At 39.6% G+C, this 11,860-nt stretch overlaps 2 protein-coding genes across 2 annotated transcripts; both read left to right on the forward strand.

Moving 5' to 3' along the window:
- Positions 1 to 1,153: 1,153 nt before the first annotated feature.
- Positions 1,154 to 11,635, forward strand: LOC125673879 (uncharacterized). Its single transcript, XM_056157689.1, has 6 exons — positions 1,154 to 1,621; positions 6,531 to 6,831; positions 8,561 to 8,782; positions 9,265 to 9,489; positions 10,503 to 10,721; positions 11,277 to 11,635. The coding sequence occupies exons 2-6, from the start codon at positions 6,633 to 6,635 to the stop codon at positions 11,516 to 11,518; spliced, it is 1,107 nt and encodes a 368-aa protein (XP_056013664.1). The 5' UTR covers positions 1,154 to 1,621; positions 6,531 to 6,632; the 3' UTR covers positions 11,519 to 11,635.
- On the forward strand, positions 1,411 to 3,170 carry LOC130053477 (uncharacterized). The gene has a single exon (XM_056160791.1). The coding sequence runs from the start codon at positions 1,411 to 1,413 to the stop codon at positions 2,320 to 2,322; it is 912 nt and encodes a 303-aa protein (XP_056016766.1). The 3' UTR covers positions 2,323 to 3,170.
- Positions 11,636 to 11,860: the final 225 nt, after the last annotated feature.

Below are 11,860 nucleotides of genomic sequence, written 5' to 3' on the forward strand. Positions count from 1 at the left end.
ACGTGCATTACAAAATGTGTACATTAACTTTGGAACCAGTCTTACGTTTTTGTTGTTCATTGAAAAGGCTTGATATTCATATCATAGGTAGATATTGAGACCCTTAACTGATTTGCATGGTCAAAATTACCAATTTTCACGCACATGCACGTCTGCTTCATTTTGATTGGATAATACTAAAACGTTTGTAACTATCTTATTTATGAAGCGAATGAGATGATATTCACAGAATACGTAGACAATATGTGTATCTATATATTGGTGTAACAAAAAATGCCAACGCACACGCTCATGCACGTGCAACGTTTTTCAAATGTTCGGTTTTTAATGAACGATAACGTTTTTGTTTTTCATCAAATTCTATTGATATCAAGGGTTTAGATGTGTCTTGGTATTCCTTACAAATTAGAATTACTGCTCAGCACGTGCATGTACGTGTGCTGAATTCTGATTGGACGATTTTAAAATCTCTATAACTTCCTTATAATTGGTGGAAACGTTATGAAATTCATCTTGTGGGTATATGATACAATTGCCTGTTGAACGACATCAACAAAAATTCGGAATCATACACGTGTGCGTGTGTATGCACGTGCAACGCTTTCGTTCATTTCTTGGTACTAAAATGACCATATTGAACGTACTACATGTATTTAAAGACTAAAATAAAAAAAAAATTGCTATAGATTCACAAGGACATTACTTTTTAATTGGGGGAGGTTTGGGGAACATATGTAACGGTCCCGTTACAATTAGAACTAGTTACTATATATGTTTAAAAGTTAATGGCATTCCTTGGCTTGTAAGTACATTTTAAAAATCATGATAACAACAATTTTCTGTTATATTCATGGAATAAAAATCCCCATCCTGTGTTTTATTTGGGATATTTATTCCCATTTATGCTCAAATAGGATATTTACTGTCATTTCATGTTCATTACGGGACATTTCCTCCTATGGGACATTGTATCCCCTATTAAGTTTAAATATGGGAGTTAAAATCCTATGGGAGAAATTATATTTTTTCTCCCATGGGATTTTTGGTGGGAGTGAAAATTCCCCAAGTGAGATTTAAAATCTCACCAAAATCCCATGGGATTTTTTTTAATTTCAGGTGAAATATATTAAAAACTACAATAGTCGAGATTATTTGAGTTTATATCAAATAGTCCGTATTAATTTTGATACACCCTGTACGTCGGGTCTACGTGACTTTAGTGGCTCTTGGTACAAGTTAATTTGTATGCACTACGTCACACTCGGTACTCCCTGTGATCGGACCCATCATTACATTTTTTCCAACCGAAGCAGTATCAACGTGGTTCTTATCTTGAGGCGGAAACGAAGCACGTGGCTGAATTTTTTCTCCCCCTTTAGGTTTCATCTTGACATTTTTCCTGTATTCGGAATGCCACCACGAAAACGAGCGGCGACCCAGAGATCCCCGGCCAGGGGGATCGGGAAAAAACGTAACCGCCGGACACCAGTTCAACTCCGGGAACGAAGCCCACCTCGCACCGCCACATCTTGGACGGATCGACAAGCCCCGGCAGAGGGGCAGTCACAGCCCCCTGAGGAGGCCCCTCAATTTCCAATGGATAGTACACCGGATAACCCGGGTGAGTCTTGCAATTTTTTGTTTGGCCAAGCGGCCTATTTACCCTTACCTTGTCAAATCACATCTACATGCGATGATATCGGTAGTCATGTCCCGCTTAAATTCAAGCAAAAAATATGGGAGGGTTTTTTTATTGATCTGTCTGTCCTACTCAAATCGGCTACGGAATTGGAGCAGTTTGAGTCCCATGGGGATTTACAACTTGTCAATGGCAAGCTATGCGTAGTCAAGCGCCAACTAAACTCCTTCTTGACCATAGAAAAGTGGACATCAGCTTTCATGATTTACATGAGCATCGTTCTTCAACACAGCCAAACGGCTCAAGAAATGCTCAAGTACATGCGAAACATTAGGCTTGCAGCTAATCGTTCACCAAATTGGCACAAGTATGACGAGCAATTCCGGCTCCGTAAAGCCTCCAACCCTGCTATGTCTTGGGGTGAAATTCACAGCGAATTTTGGTTGATGTACATAAACCAATCAAATGTCACTACCCAACAGTCGGCCCAGGCCAAGTTTAAACCTCAGGCATCAACCAACTCCTTTAATACTACGTCGGTAGGCCATGCATCACAAAACCAAATAAAATTTTGTAATTCGTACAACTCTGGTAAATCCTGTAATTTTTTCCCTAGATGCCGCTACAGTCATTCATGCAGTCAGTGCAGAGGGAAACACCCTAGAGTCAACTGCAGGAATTAAAACCCTGCATTCTTTGGGGCACAGTCCTATTCTACTGCAGCCCCTCAAAAAGCACCTGCAAGGCTACCAACATGCAAAATTTCTCTTAGACGGTTTTACTTTTGGTTTTAGACTTCAGTACTTGGGTCCGAGGGGGGCGAGATTAAGTAAAAACCTCTCAAGTCTTCATTCTAACCTATCAGTAGCATGCACAAAAATCAACAAAGAGTTGTTGCTTAACCGGGTGGCTGGGCCTTTTTCCCAACCCCCTTTTATAAACCTCAAAGTCTCCCCACTGGGTTTAGTTCCCAAAAAGGATGGAGATATGAGGCTCATACATCATCTCTCATATCCTCAAGACAATTCAGTTAATTTTTTTTTATCGATTCCACAGCCTGTTCTGTTAATTATTCAACCTTAGATGAGGCAGCAGTCATTATTGCTAAGCTAGGGCCAGGCGCCCTTCTGGCCAAGTCTGACATCAAGTCTGCCTTTCGTCTTTTACCAATATCCCCTGCTGATTTCGACCTCCTTGGTTTTAAGTTCCAAGGTCATTTCTATTTTGACAAAATGGTCCCTTTTGGCTCTTCTATTAGCTGTGCCTTGTGGGAGAAATTTGCTACCTTTTTACACTGGCTTATTCAACGGCACACAGGCAATGAATTCATCCTGCATTATTTAGACGATTTTCTATTTTGCAGTCGTAAATCTTCCCCAGTCTGTCAACACACACTAGACAAATTTAAGTTTCTCTGTCAGGATCTAGGGGTACCAATTGCAGAAGAGAAAACCGTTGAACCAACTACATCTCTCGTATTTCTAGGTATTCAAATTGATACCCAGAGCATGACCATGGCCCTACCATTAGATAAGTTAATCACTTAAGGCAAGTTATTAATTCTTTTCTGGCTGCCCGAAAAGTCAGCTTACGGGACCTTCAATCATTAATTGGTTCACTAAATTTTGCCTGTAGGGTGGTATCCCCAGGATGCGCCTTTTGTCGACGCCTCATCAATGCTACAATTGGCATTACTAAACCTCATCATAGAGTTAAGCTCAATCACAACATTAAGCAAGATCTTCGTATTTGGCAAGTTTTTCTTCAGTCTTTTAATGGTGTCTCGGTTATCAACCGCCCCTTTCTAGATAGTCAAACCATTCAGCTTTTCACAGATAGCGCTGGGGGCAACCATGGTGGTTTCGGTATCTATTTCGGGGGTAGGTGGGCCCATGGTTCCTGGCCACCCGCCTGGTTTGAATTGGGTATCACCAGGGACATGACATTTCTGGAACTCTTTCCAGTTTCAGTAGCCATCACTTTGTGGTGCCATCGGTTCCAAAATTCTCAACTTCTTTTTCACATTGACAATTCTGCTGTAGTACAGGTACTCAATACCTTTACTTCTAAATCCCACAGAGTCATGGGTGTAATCAGACATTTAGTGCTACTATTACTACAATACAATATTCAGCTAAAAGCCACTTACATCAACACTAAGGCCAATCACATTGCGGATGCATTGTCTCGTTCGCAGTGGGCCCGTTTTCGAAGACTTGCACCAGAGGCAGACCAGTGGCCTACACCACTACCAGCCCACATATGGGACTTATAGAGCAGGAAACATCAAGACTTCTTGACAGGTCACTGGCTCACAACACTCACTTGGCATACAATACAGCTTTAACCAAGTTTAAACAGTTTACTTTACTGTATGGTTTCACTAGCACATGGCCTGTCCCTGTCGATCAGCTGCTGCATTACATTGCTTACTTGTCACTAAATCAGCTTACATATAGGACCATCTGTTTGCACTTGAGTGCAATTGCTTATCAACATAAAATCCAGGGTTTCCAAGATACTACTAAAGCATTCATTATCACAAAAGCCCTGGAAGGTGTCAAGCGATCTGTAGGCGTCAACCAAGATATCAAACTTCCTATATCATACCAATTATTTGTTAAAATCATTCATGCCTTAACATCAGTATGTCGCTCGCCTTTTGAATCATGTCTTTTTTCAGCAGCCTTTTCATTGGCATTTTACGGTTTGCTCAGAGTCAGTGAAGTTTTGTCATTGCTGAGTTCACAAGTTTCTCAAAACCAGCTAGGTCAAGTGTCAATAATTTTACATAGGTCCAAGACTAACCAAACCGGCAAAACCCCTAGTTTGTCAAATTACCAAACTTCCGGACACCAATTTCTGTCCAACACTACCAATTAAGGCATATTTACAGCTTAGGCCCCCCCATTCTAATACATTGCTCGTTCATGCGGATGGCACTCCTATGACACGTTTTCAGTTCCAGGCAGTCCTTCAAAGGGCTCTGTCATTCCTTCAACAATCTGGCCATTTCAGGTCATACAGTTTCCGTATTGGCATGGCAACTGAATTAGCAAATCGGGGATATTCACATACTTACATCCAGCAACAGGGTAGGTGGAAGTCCAACGCTTTCTTAGCATACATTCGACCTCATTAGTTTATTCTCCACACACACACACTCAATTCATGCATAGCACTGAGGTATTTCAGTTATACTCATTGCTACTCTAAAGTAATACAACACAAGTATTACAGGTAAAACTATTTGGATTGTTGGGTCATCGATCCCATATTGGGCTGGCATTGCAGCACAAGACAGACCAGGAGGGTGCAACCTCAACTTGCAGGCCAACATCACCTGGAAAGGTTTCAGAGGACTCAGATGGGACCAGTTGGAGGACAACCTCAACAATTTATTACTGGAGCACAATCATAAACCCCCTGAATTTTTACTCATTCACTTAGGATCCAATGATTTAACCACTGAGCATGCCACATCAAAAACTTTTAAAGAAGATGCACAATGTCCCTTGTTACGATTCAATGCGCTCTGGCCAAATACAACCCTTATCTGGTCAGCTATCCTACCTCGAAGATATTGGCATTTTGCCGCACTTGATGCTGGTCCCAAAATTAACAAAAAAAAGGATAAGAATTAATAGCTGCATGAAAAAATTCATGGCTAACCAGGTAAGAGGTCTGTACATTGGACACGACCATGTCATCAAGGCTACTGAGATTGAGTTGTTCCGAACAGATGGCACTCACCTGTCGGATTTGGGAAATCAATTATTTCTCAACAATATTCAAGCGGCCTTGGAATATTTTTTCAAACGTCAAGGCGTTTCTTACCCCCCACACAAGTGATTTAACATTTCATGCTTGGTGCTGTTATCATGTGTGCATTCTGTAATTTACGAAACTCTAGGTTCAAGTACTGTGGTTTGGTCATGACTTATTCTTATCCATGTAATTCTTATTGTATGTTTCACTCAGTTTTTGGTTCATGCTACTTGTTTTTGTGGGGGACATTGTTCCAATGTCTGTGGCCGAACTGGGGAGTCGGTAATGGTATGTGATGACGGTTTCAGCTCCAAAACCTGGTTGTTTCCCCCACCTGCTTCTAAAGCAGGGGGCAATTTACAGTACTATAAGTTGTAAAAGTTCAAACAAGTCAATGAATAGTGGGGCCACCACCGGGGACGGTTGGGGCCACATCCACCTCACTTCAGTGAGGGGATGCTACAGTCTGATGCATGTTAAGGGCTTATGTCCAACATGATAATGTACATACCAGGTAGCACTGCAGGAGACAGGGTGAGAAGGGCGGGTCTCGCTTACCTCCTTAGAACGCTGGCGTCCGTTCAGGTCTGGGCACTGAATGTTTTACTCGGGCCCCCCAGTGTACCCCTTACAAGTTAAGTTAAACTGGCTCACTGGGCGACTCCCCAGTTACCCCACAAAATGTTTTCACATGCGGCCGGTATTGTCCATTTTTAGTATATCCCGAATGTACCATTGCTGTTATATCAATAAATTGTAAAACGTTGCTTGTGTCTTTCATTCACTGCAATGAGTCTGATACTGTTATTACTGCCAGTTTGTTTTTTTTGTTGGAGTTTATCCATTAGGTGGATTCTTTAATTAATTACAAGTGTGAATGTTAGTACATGTCTTGTGAACATAAAATCCCATCTTTTTTTGTAAAGGTTTATTTGTATCCTTAATAAAAGGGTTGGCGAAACTCCGGACTTTTGTCATGTCTAGAGTTAAATGTTGCATTATTATTGACAAACTAGATCGTTATGACACATGATATGTACATATTTAAAACGAAGGAAATTTGATAGACTGCCGTTGTAGTTAGATTGTATAAAGCTGATGATTGTTCCGTCTTTCATTCCAGATGTGGTACAACACAAAGACGGTAATTGTGTAAATAAATGGTTTTTTTTTTAACAAAGTATGTTTACCATACGTTGCAGTTTTTCATGTGATAGCCATATCTATGAAATATATTATATCAATATACCGTAGGAGATCTGTCCATCAAATGTATGTAGCAGGTGCTTCCTTTGTTAAATCTGTTATATCTATGCGCATACGTCTTCGTGTTACGTGTTTTCCCTTCAAGACTACCAGTATGAAGACGTGGTGGGCTTTCCTGTGTTGTTTCATTGCATACACTTGCAGTTTTAATACAAAAGGTAAATATCCACAAATTATATCATTTATTGGGATATTTTCACAGAAAAGTTTTATTTTCTTTCCAAAATTATGTACTTATCAGTGATGTTTTAAACTATTTGGCTTTCTTAGACCCATCACGGCGTTAGAAATTTAAAACCAGACATTGTCCTAATGTCAGTTCGATCAATTGTACCGATCAGCAAACTTCTCTGTATAATAAGCCTCTTTCGTTCACCAGTCAGTGGCTCTTCACAAAACAAGTTTTTTCAAGCCCAGTTATTTTTTGTGAACACCCGTCACCTCCACTCCTGTTATTATTTGAGACCTTCATAAACCATGAATTGTTTTATAGGAGATTAACACATATTTTGTACTTGTATTGGTCAGTGATATGGTAAAATGTTTGACTTTATTACACTAATCATGACGTTGAAAATTTCCAAATAGACAATACCCTGACGTAGTTCAATTAAATGTACCGATGTTACATACATGTTACAACCAGGCCAGCAAGCATTTGGGCATTTAAATCGAGCCCAATCAGATGGCACGTACACCCTCAATTCGATGAGTTCACGCACACGGCGGGTGTGACCGGTCAACAGGGGATGCTTACTCCTCCTAGGCACCTGATCCCTCCTCTGGTGTGTCCAGGGGTCCGTGTTTGCCCAACTATCTATATTGTATTGCTTGTAGGAGTTATGAGATTGATCACTGTTCGTTATCTTCACCTTACATGCGAGAGGAAGTTTTACCAAGCCAAGCCAAGTTATTGTTTTGTAAACACTATTCACCTCTTTTCTTTCAAACAGTTTCTTACGTACATTTCGGTGGCAGTTATCGCGTTGAAGTTTTGTGGTGGCATGAGAGGTGTTTGAAGTGACACGTATCATTTGATTGAATAATGATTTCCCTACACACATTTTGTGTATTATTTTCACACCATTGGGCAAAAAAAATACGAAAAGCTGGGTTCATGTGCTGGTATTTTGTGTGAAGCCAGGAGAGGAAATATGTATCTCTTTTAATCTTCCTTGAAAAAGATACAGACGACTCCGGTTGCGTTATAATTGATTATTGTTTGTTACCCCCCCCCCCCCTTGACGATGTAAACATAAGAAATAAATTCCATGAAGTGTGCTTGCGAGAAACATCACAGTTCATATCATAATGTATTTTGGGAAATGAAATCTATTTTTGAAATTAACCAATTTATCATTTTTGGATCAAGGGTTGAACCTATATTCAAATTCGTTGTAATAGATATCAAAGTAAAGTATTTTGCCTTACAAGTCAATAATTTTACCAATGCATACATGCATATCGTAGGTAAATTTAGGAAATATAAGTAAACGGAGGTCTTGTATCACGGTACACGTGTTGGCATGTTAAAGAACCATCACTGCTACGACTCTGAGCGATAAGCATTGGTTTAAATTTTCGGTTCTTCACCTATAACTGGTGACGTCTCAATATGAGTGATAAATTCTCAAAGGGACGTAAAACAAACAAACAAACAACAACAACAACAAAAACCACCACAAAATATCATCAGTATAAGGAGTTTGTATTTCTTGGAACCTGATACAGTAATGGGTATCGTGAGTGACTAGGAATTACATAGACAGTATAATCCATGTACATGTATATTTCAAATTCAAATAATAAAAGAATATTGAACTGAGATGGACATGACATAAATCTTTCCCACTCTATTTTATCTTAATCTTTTTTTCCTCTTGAAAGGTTCTCACACCTATTCAAAATGTGTGGAAAATGTTGCTATTGGAAAATCAGTGTCGGTGAGTTCAACACACAGCGGGTTTCCACCCTCAAACGCTGTGAATGGATACCTCAAAGACTTCATGCATACATCAGGGGAAGAAAGCAATCCATGGCTCACAATAGACCTTGGAGGCACATTTCTGGTACAACAGATTGAAATATTCAACAGAGCGGATTGCTGCGGTAATTATATATTATTTGAGAATTGTATAATAATTCTTTGCCCTGTAACTTACAAATAATCACAATAATACGTGGCACTCATCAACTACTTCTCACAACGAATCTTATCATACGAATGTTTTGTGGCATCTTCAATAAATGCAACAGATGAAAAGGTGAAGATAACAAACAGTGATCAATATCATAGCTCCTATATGCAATGAAAAATTAAGAGTTGAAAAAACATGGACCTCTGGATATACAAGTGGTGGGATCAGGTGTCTAAGAGGATTAATATCCCCTATCGACCGCTCACATACATCGTGAACCCATATATCTCAACCTGATTAACGAATTAATCCGCAGTCAACGCCAGTGTGTAAAGAACGGCCTAACAATTTGTATGAGACGCATCAAAAAAGCATTTGACTGAATGACAGGTTGTATTGGCAAACTAGAAATTGGATAGAAAGATTAAATGAATTTGTCTTTTTCTCCCTCAGGTGCTCGTTTTCATGATGCGGAGGTGACAGTTGGGGAATCCCTGGATAACCTACAATTCTGCGGTCATTATTCGGGACCAGCAATGAACGGGGAGAGAATAGCGATGTGGTGTCCTCCACACACAATTGCTCGTTTTGTTAAAATCCAGATTGTAAAAGGAACAGTGAGCGTATTGCATGTGGCGGAGGTCCTCATTTGGGGAGTGCCTGGAGGAAATTCTCTATGTTTGTAGTGCTGTTAATACATACAAACACACGCATACATACACACACACACACACACACACACACAGAGAGAGAGAGAGAGAGAGAGAGAGAGAGAGAGAGAGAGAATAGTGATCAATTTCATAACTCTTATAAGCAATACAAAATTGAGAGTTGGGCAAACACGGACTTCTGGATATACGATAGGTTGGATCAAGTGCCTAGGAGGTGTAGTTACCCCCTGTCGACTGGTCACACCTGCCGTGAGCCCTGTATCTATATTAGGTAAAGCGAGTGTCGTTGGAAGACCTAAACACTTTCGACCGTGCTACCGGTCTTCTTCAATCGTGTTTATTTGTCATAGCAACGTAACGCAAAACCTTTGTGTATGTAGTCTTGCGTTACGTTGCTATGACAAATAAACACTACTGAAGAAGACCTGTAACACGGTCGAAATATTTCAAGACAGGTTTTTGAGGGGTTTTTTATGTTGCAAAAATAATCTTCTTGATACTACCAAAGGTAAAAATATGTTTTCATACCCACGTTGTTTCAAATATCCTGATTACTTCGTAACCGGGAGGTCGTGATTTCAAGCTCAACTCGTGCCATTGCCACGTCAAACCAACGACGTGATTGTAAGCTAGGGATTGCTCTTTGCTAAACGCTCAGCAAAAAGAATTGAGAGTCACGGGTCTTTCGGATATGACCTTATAAATGGAGGTTCCATGTCGCAACAAGCGTTGACATCATAATGTCCTCACTGCTACGGCCCTGGGCGCTAAGGATAGGTATAAATTTATGGTACTTCACCTACAGCTGGTGACATCTCAAAATGAATGCTTAAGCATTTGTATTTGAGGTACGGGGAAGACGCATTCAAGAGAAAATTAGTCCCGCGTGCTTAGTGCAGATGAACTCCGGAGGAATGTTTTTTCACTAAGAAATCAAATGAATTTTTCATCCAATCAGCATCGTTGTTAAGCCATCACTTTAAAAGTTATTAAATGATAAAATTATGTATAATATCCTAGATTCACTCCCGTCTACAAATTGTATGACCAATGTTGCACTGGGGAAATCTGTGACTGCAAGTACATCATACGGACACTTCCAACCGTCAAACGCTGTGAATGAATACATCAATGACTTCATGCATACAACTCGCGAAGGCAGACCGTGGCTTATGATAAATCTTGAGGACAGATTTCTAGTACACAAGATTGAAATCTTCAACAGAGCGGACTGCTGTGGTAATTTAGCAATATGAGATAATTTATTATATTTTGATGTACACTATGAAGTCATCATGTTATAGAACACACTGTAAGAATAATTGGTAACAGTTTTGCCTCTTTTTAGTTTTTACATGGTTTACGTTAATTTATTACACCTCTTCTAATTCTTAGTATATAAATGTGAATCAACATATTTTGGTGATTCACCGTAATTAAAGCACCGTAAAATTCATAAACTGATACACACCCATACCGAACATTTAGCAGATTCTTTTAATGCCATAAGTTCCGAATGGAATCATGAATATTAATCATAAAATGGAACTGCATCACGATTTAATTTCCCCCCTACAAAACTAGTTTATGGTTGCAAGGTACGCACGGTACATAGGTCCCGCAGATCCGAGTATTGAATACTATTAATTTTTATTCTGGTTTTAATGTTTGTATCGTTATAATAAAACAGTTAAAGTACATTACTGAGGGAGTCAGCAAGGTGAACTAGATAAAAATGATTAGGAAATATGATTGTTCCTTTAGATATATTATCTCTGTCTGCTTCCATTTCAGGTCATAGGTTCCATGACGTAGATGTTAAAGTAGGAATATCTAAATCAAAACTACATGGTTGTGGACACTATAGAGGGCCAGCTCAGAAGGGGGAAAAAATAGTGGTGACTTGTCCTTCACACTCCATCGCTCGCTTTGTCAAAATCCAGATTGTAAGAGGAGCACATAATGTCCTAAATGTAGCTGACGTCATTGTATGGGGTGTACGTGACACAAGGCGGCGTCAGATAATTTCCACATAAACAAAAAAAAAAATCTATTGTACAATCAATTACTCATTCAATTATCTGAAATAGTTTGAGTAAAATTGTAATTTGTTTGCTTTGAACTAATATTCAATAAATACTCTAGCAACTCTGGGACGGTGATAATTCATATGCAGGGTGTTCAGTATCGCGTGTTGGGGTTCACAGTGGGTGTGGGCGGGCAACAGGGGATACTTACTCCTCTTAAACACCTGATCCCACCTCTAGTATTACTAGAACCCGTTTTCACCATGCTCTCTTTGTAATCTTATGGGATCTATAAAATTCATCGCTGTTCGTTATGTTTAATTTTCCATGTAATTGTGCATAGGAAAAACT

Source organism: Ostrea edulis, chromosome 3, assembly GCF_947568905.1.
Source record: "Ostrea edulis chromosome 3, xbOstEdul1.1, whole genome shotgun sequence".
NCBI classification, from domain to species: domain Eukaryota; kingdom Metazoa; phylum Mollusca; class Bivalvia; order Ostreida; family Ostreidae; genus Ostrea; species Ostrea edulis.

Coding starts and splice junctions, on each gene's coding strand:
- LOC130053477 (XM_056160791.1), top strand. CDS start 1,411: ATGCCACCACGAAAACGAGCGGCGACCCAGAGATCCCCGGCCAGGGGG.
- LOC125673879 (XM_056157689.1), top strand. CDS start 6,633: ATGAAATATATTATATCAATATACCGTAGGAGATCTGTCCATCAAATG. Junction 6,832..8,560: donor TTGCAGTTTTAATACAAAAG/GTAAATATCCAC, acceptor TCCTCTTGAAAG/GTTCTCACACCTATTCAAAA. Junction 9,490..10,502: donor GCCTGGAGGAAATTCTCTAT/GTTTGTAGTGCT, acceptor ATAATATCCTAG/ATTCACTCCCGTCTACAAAT.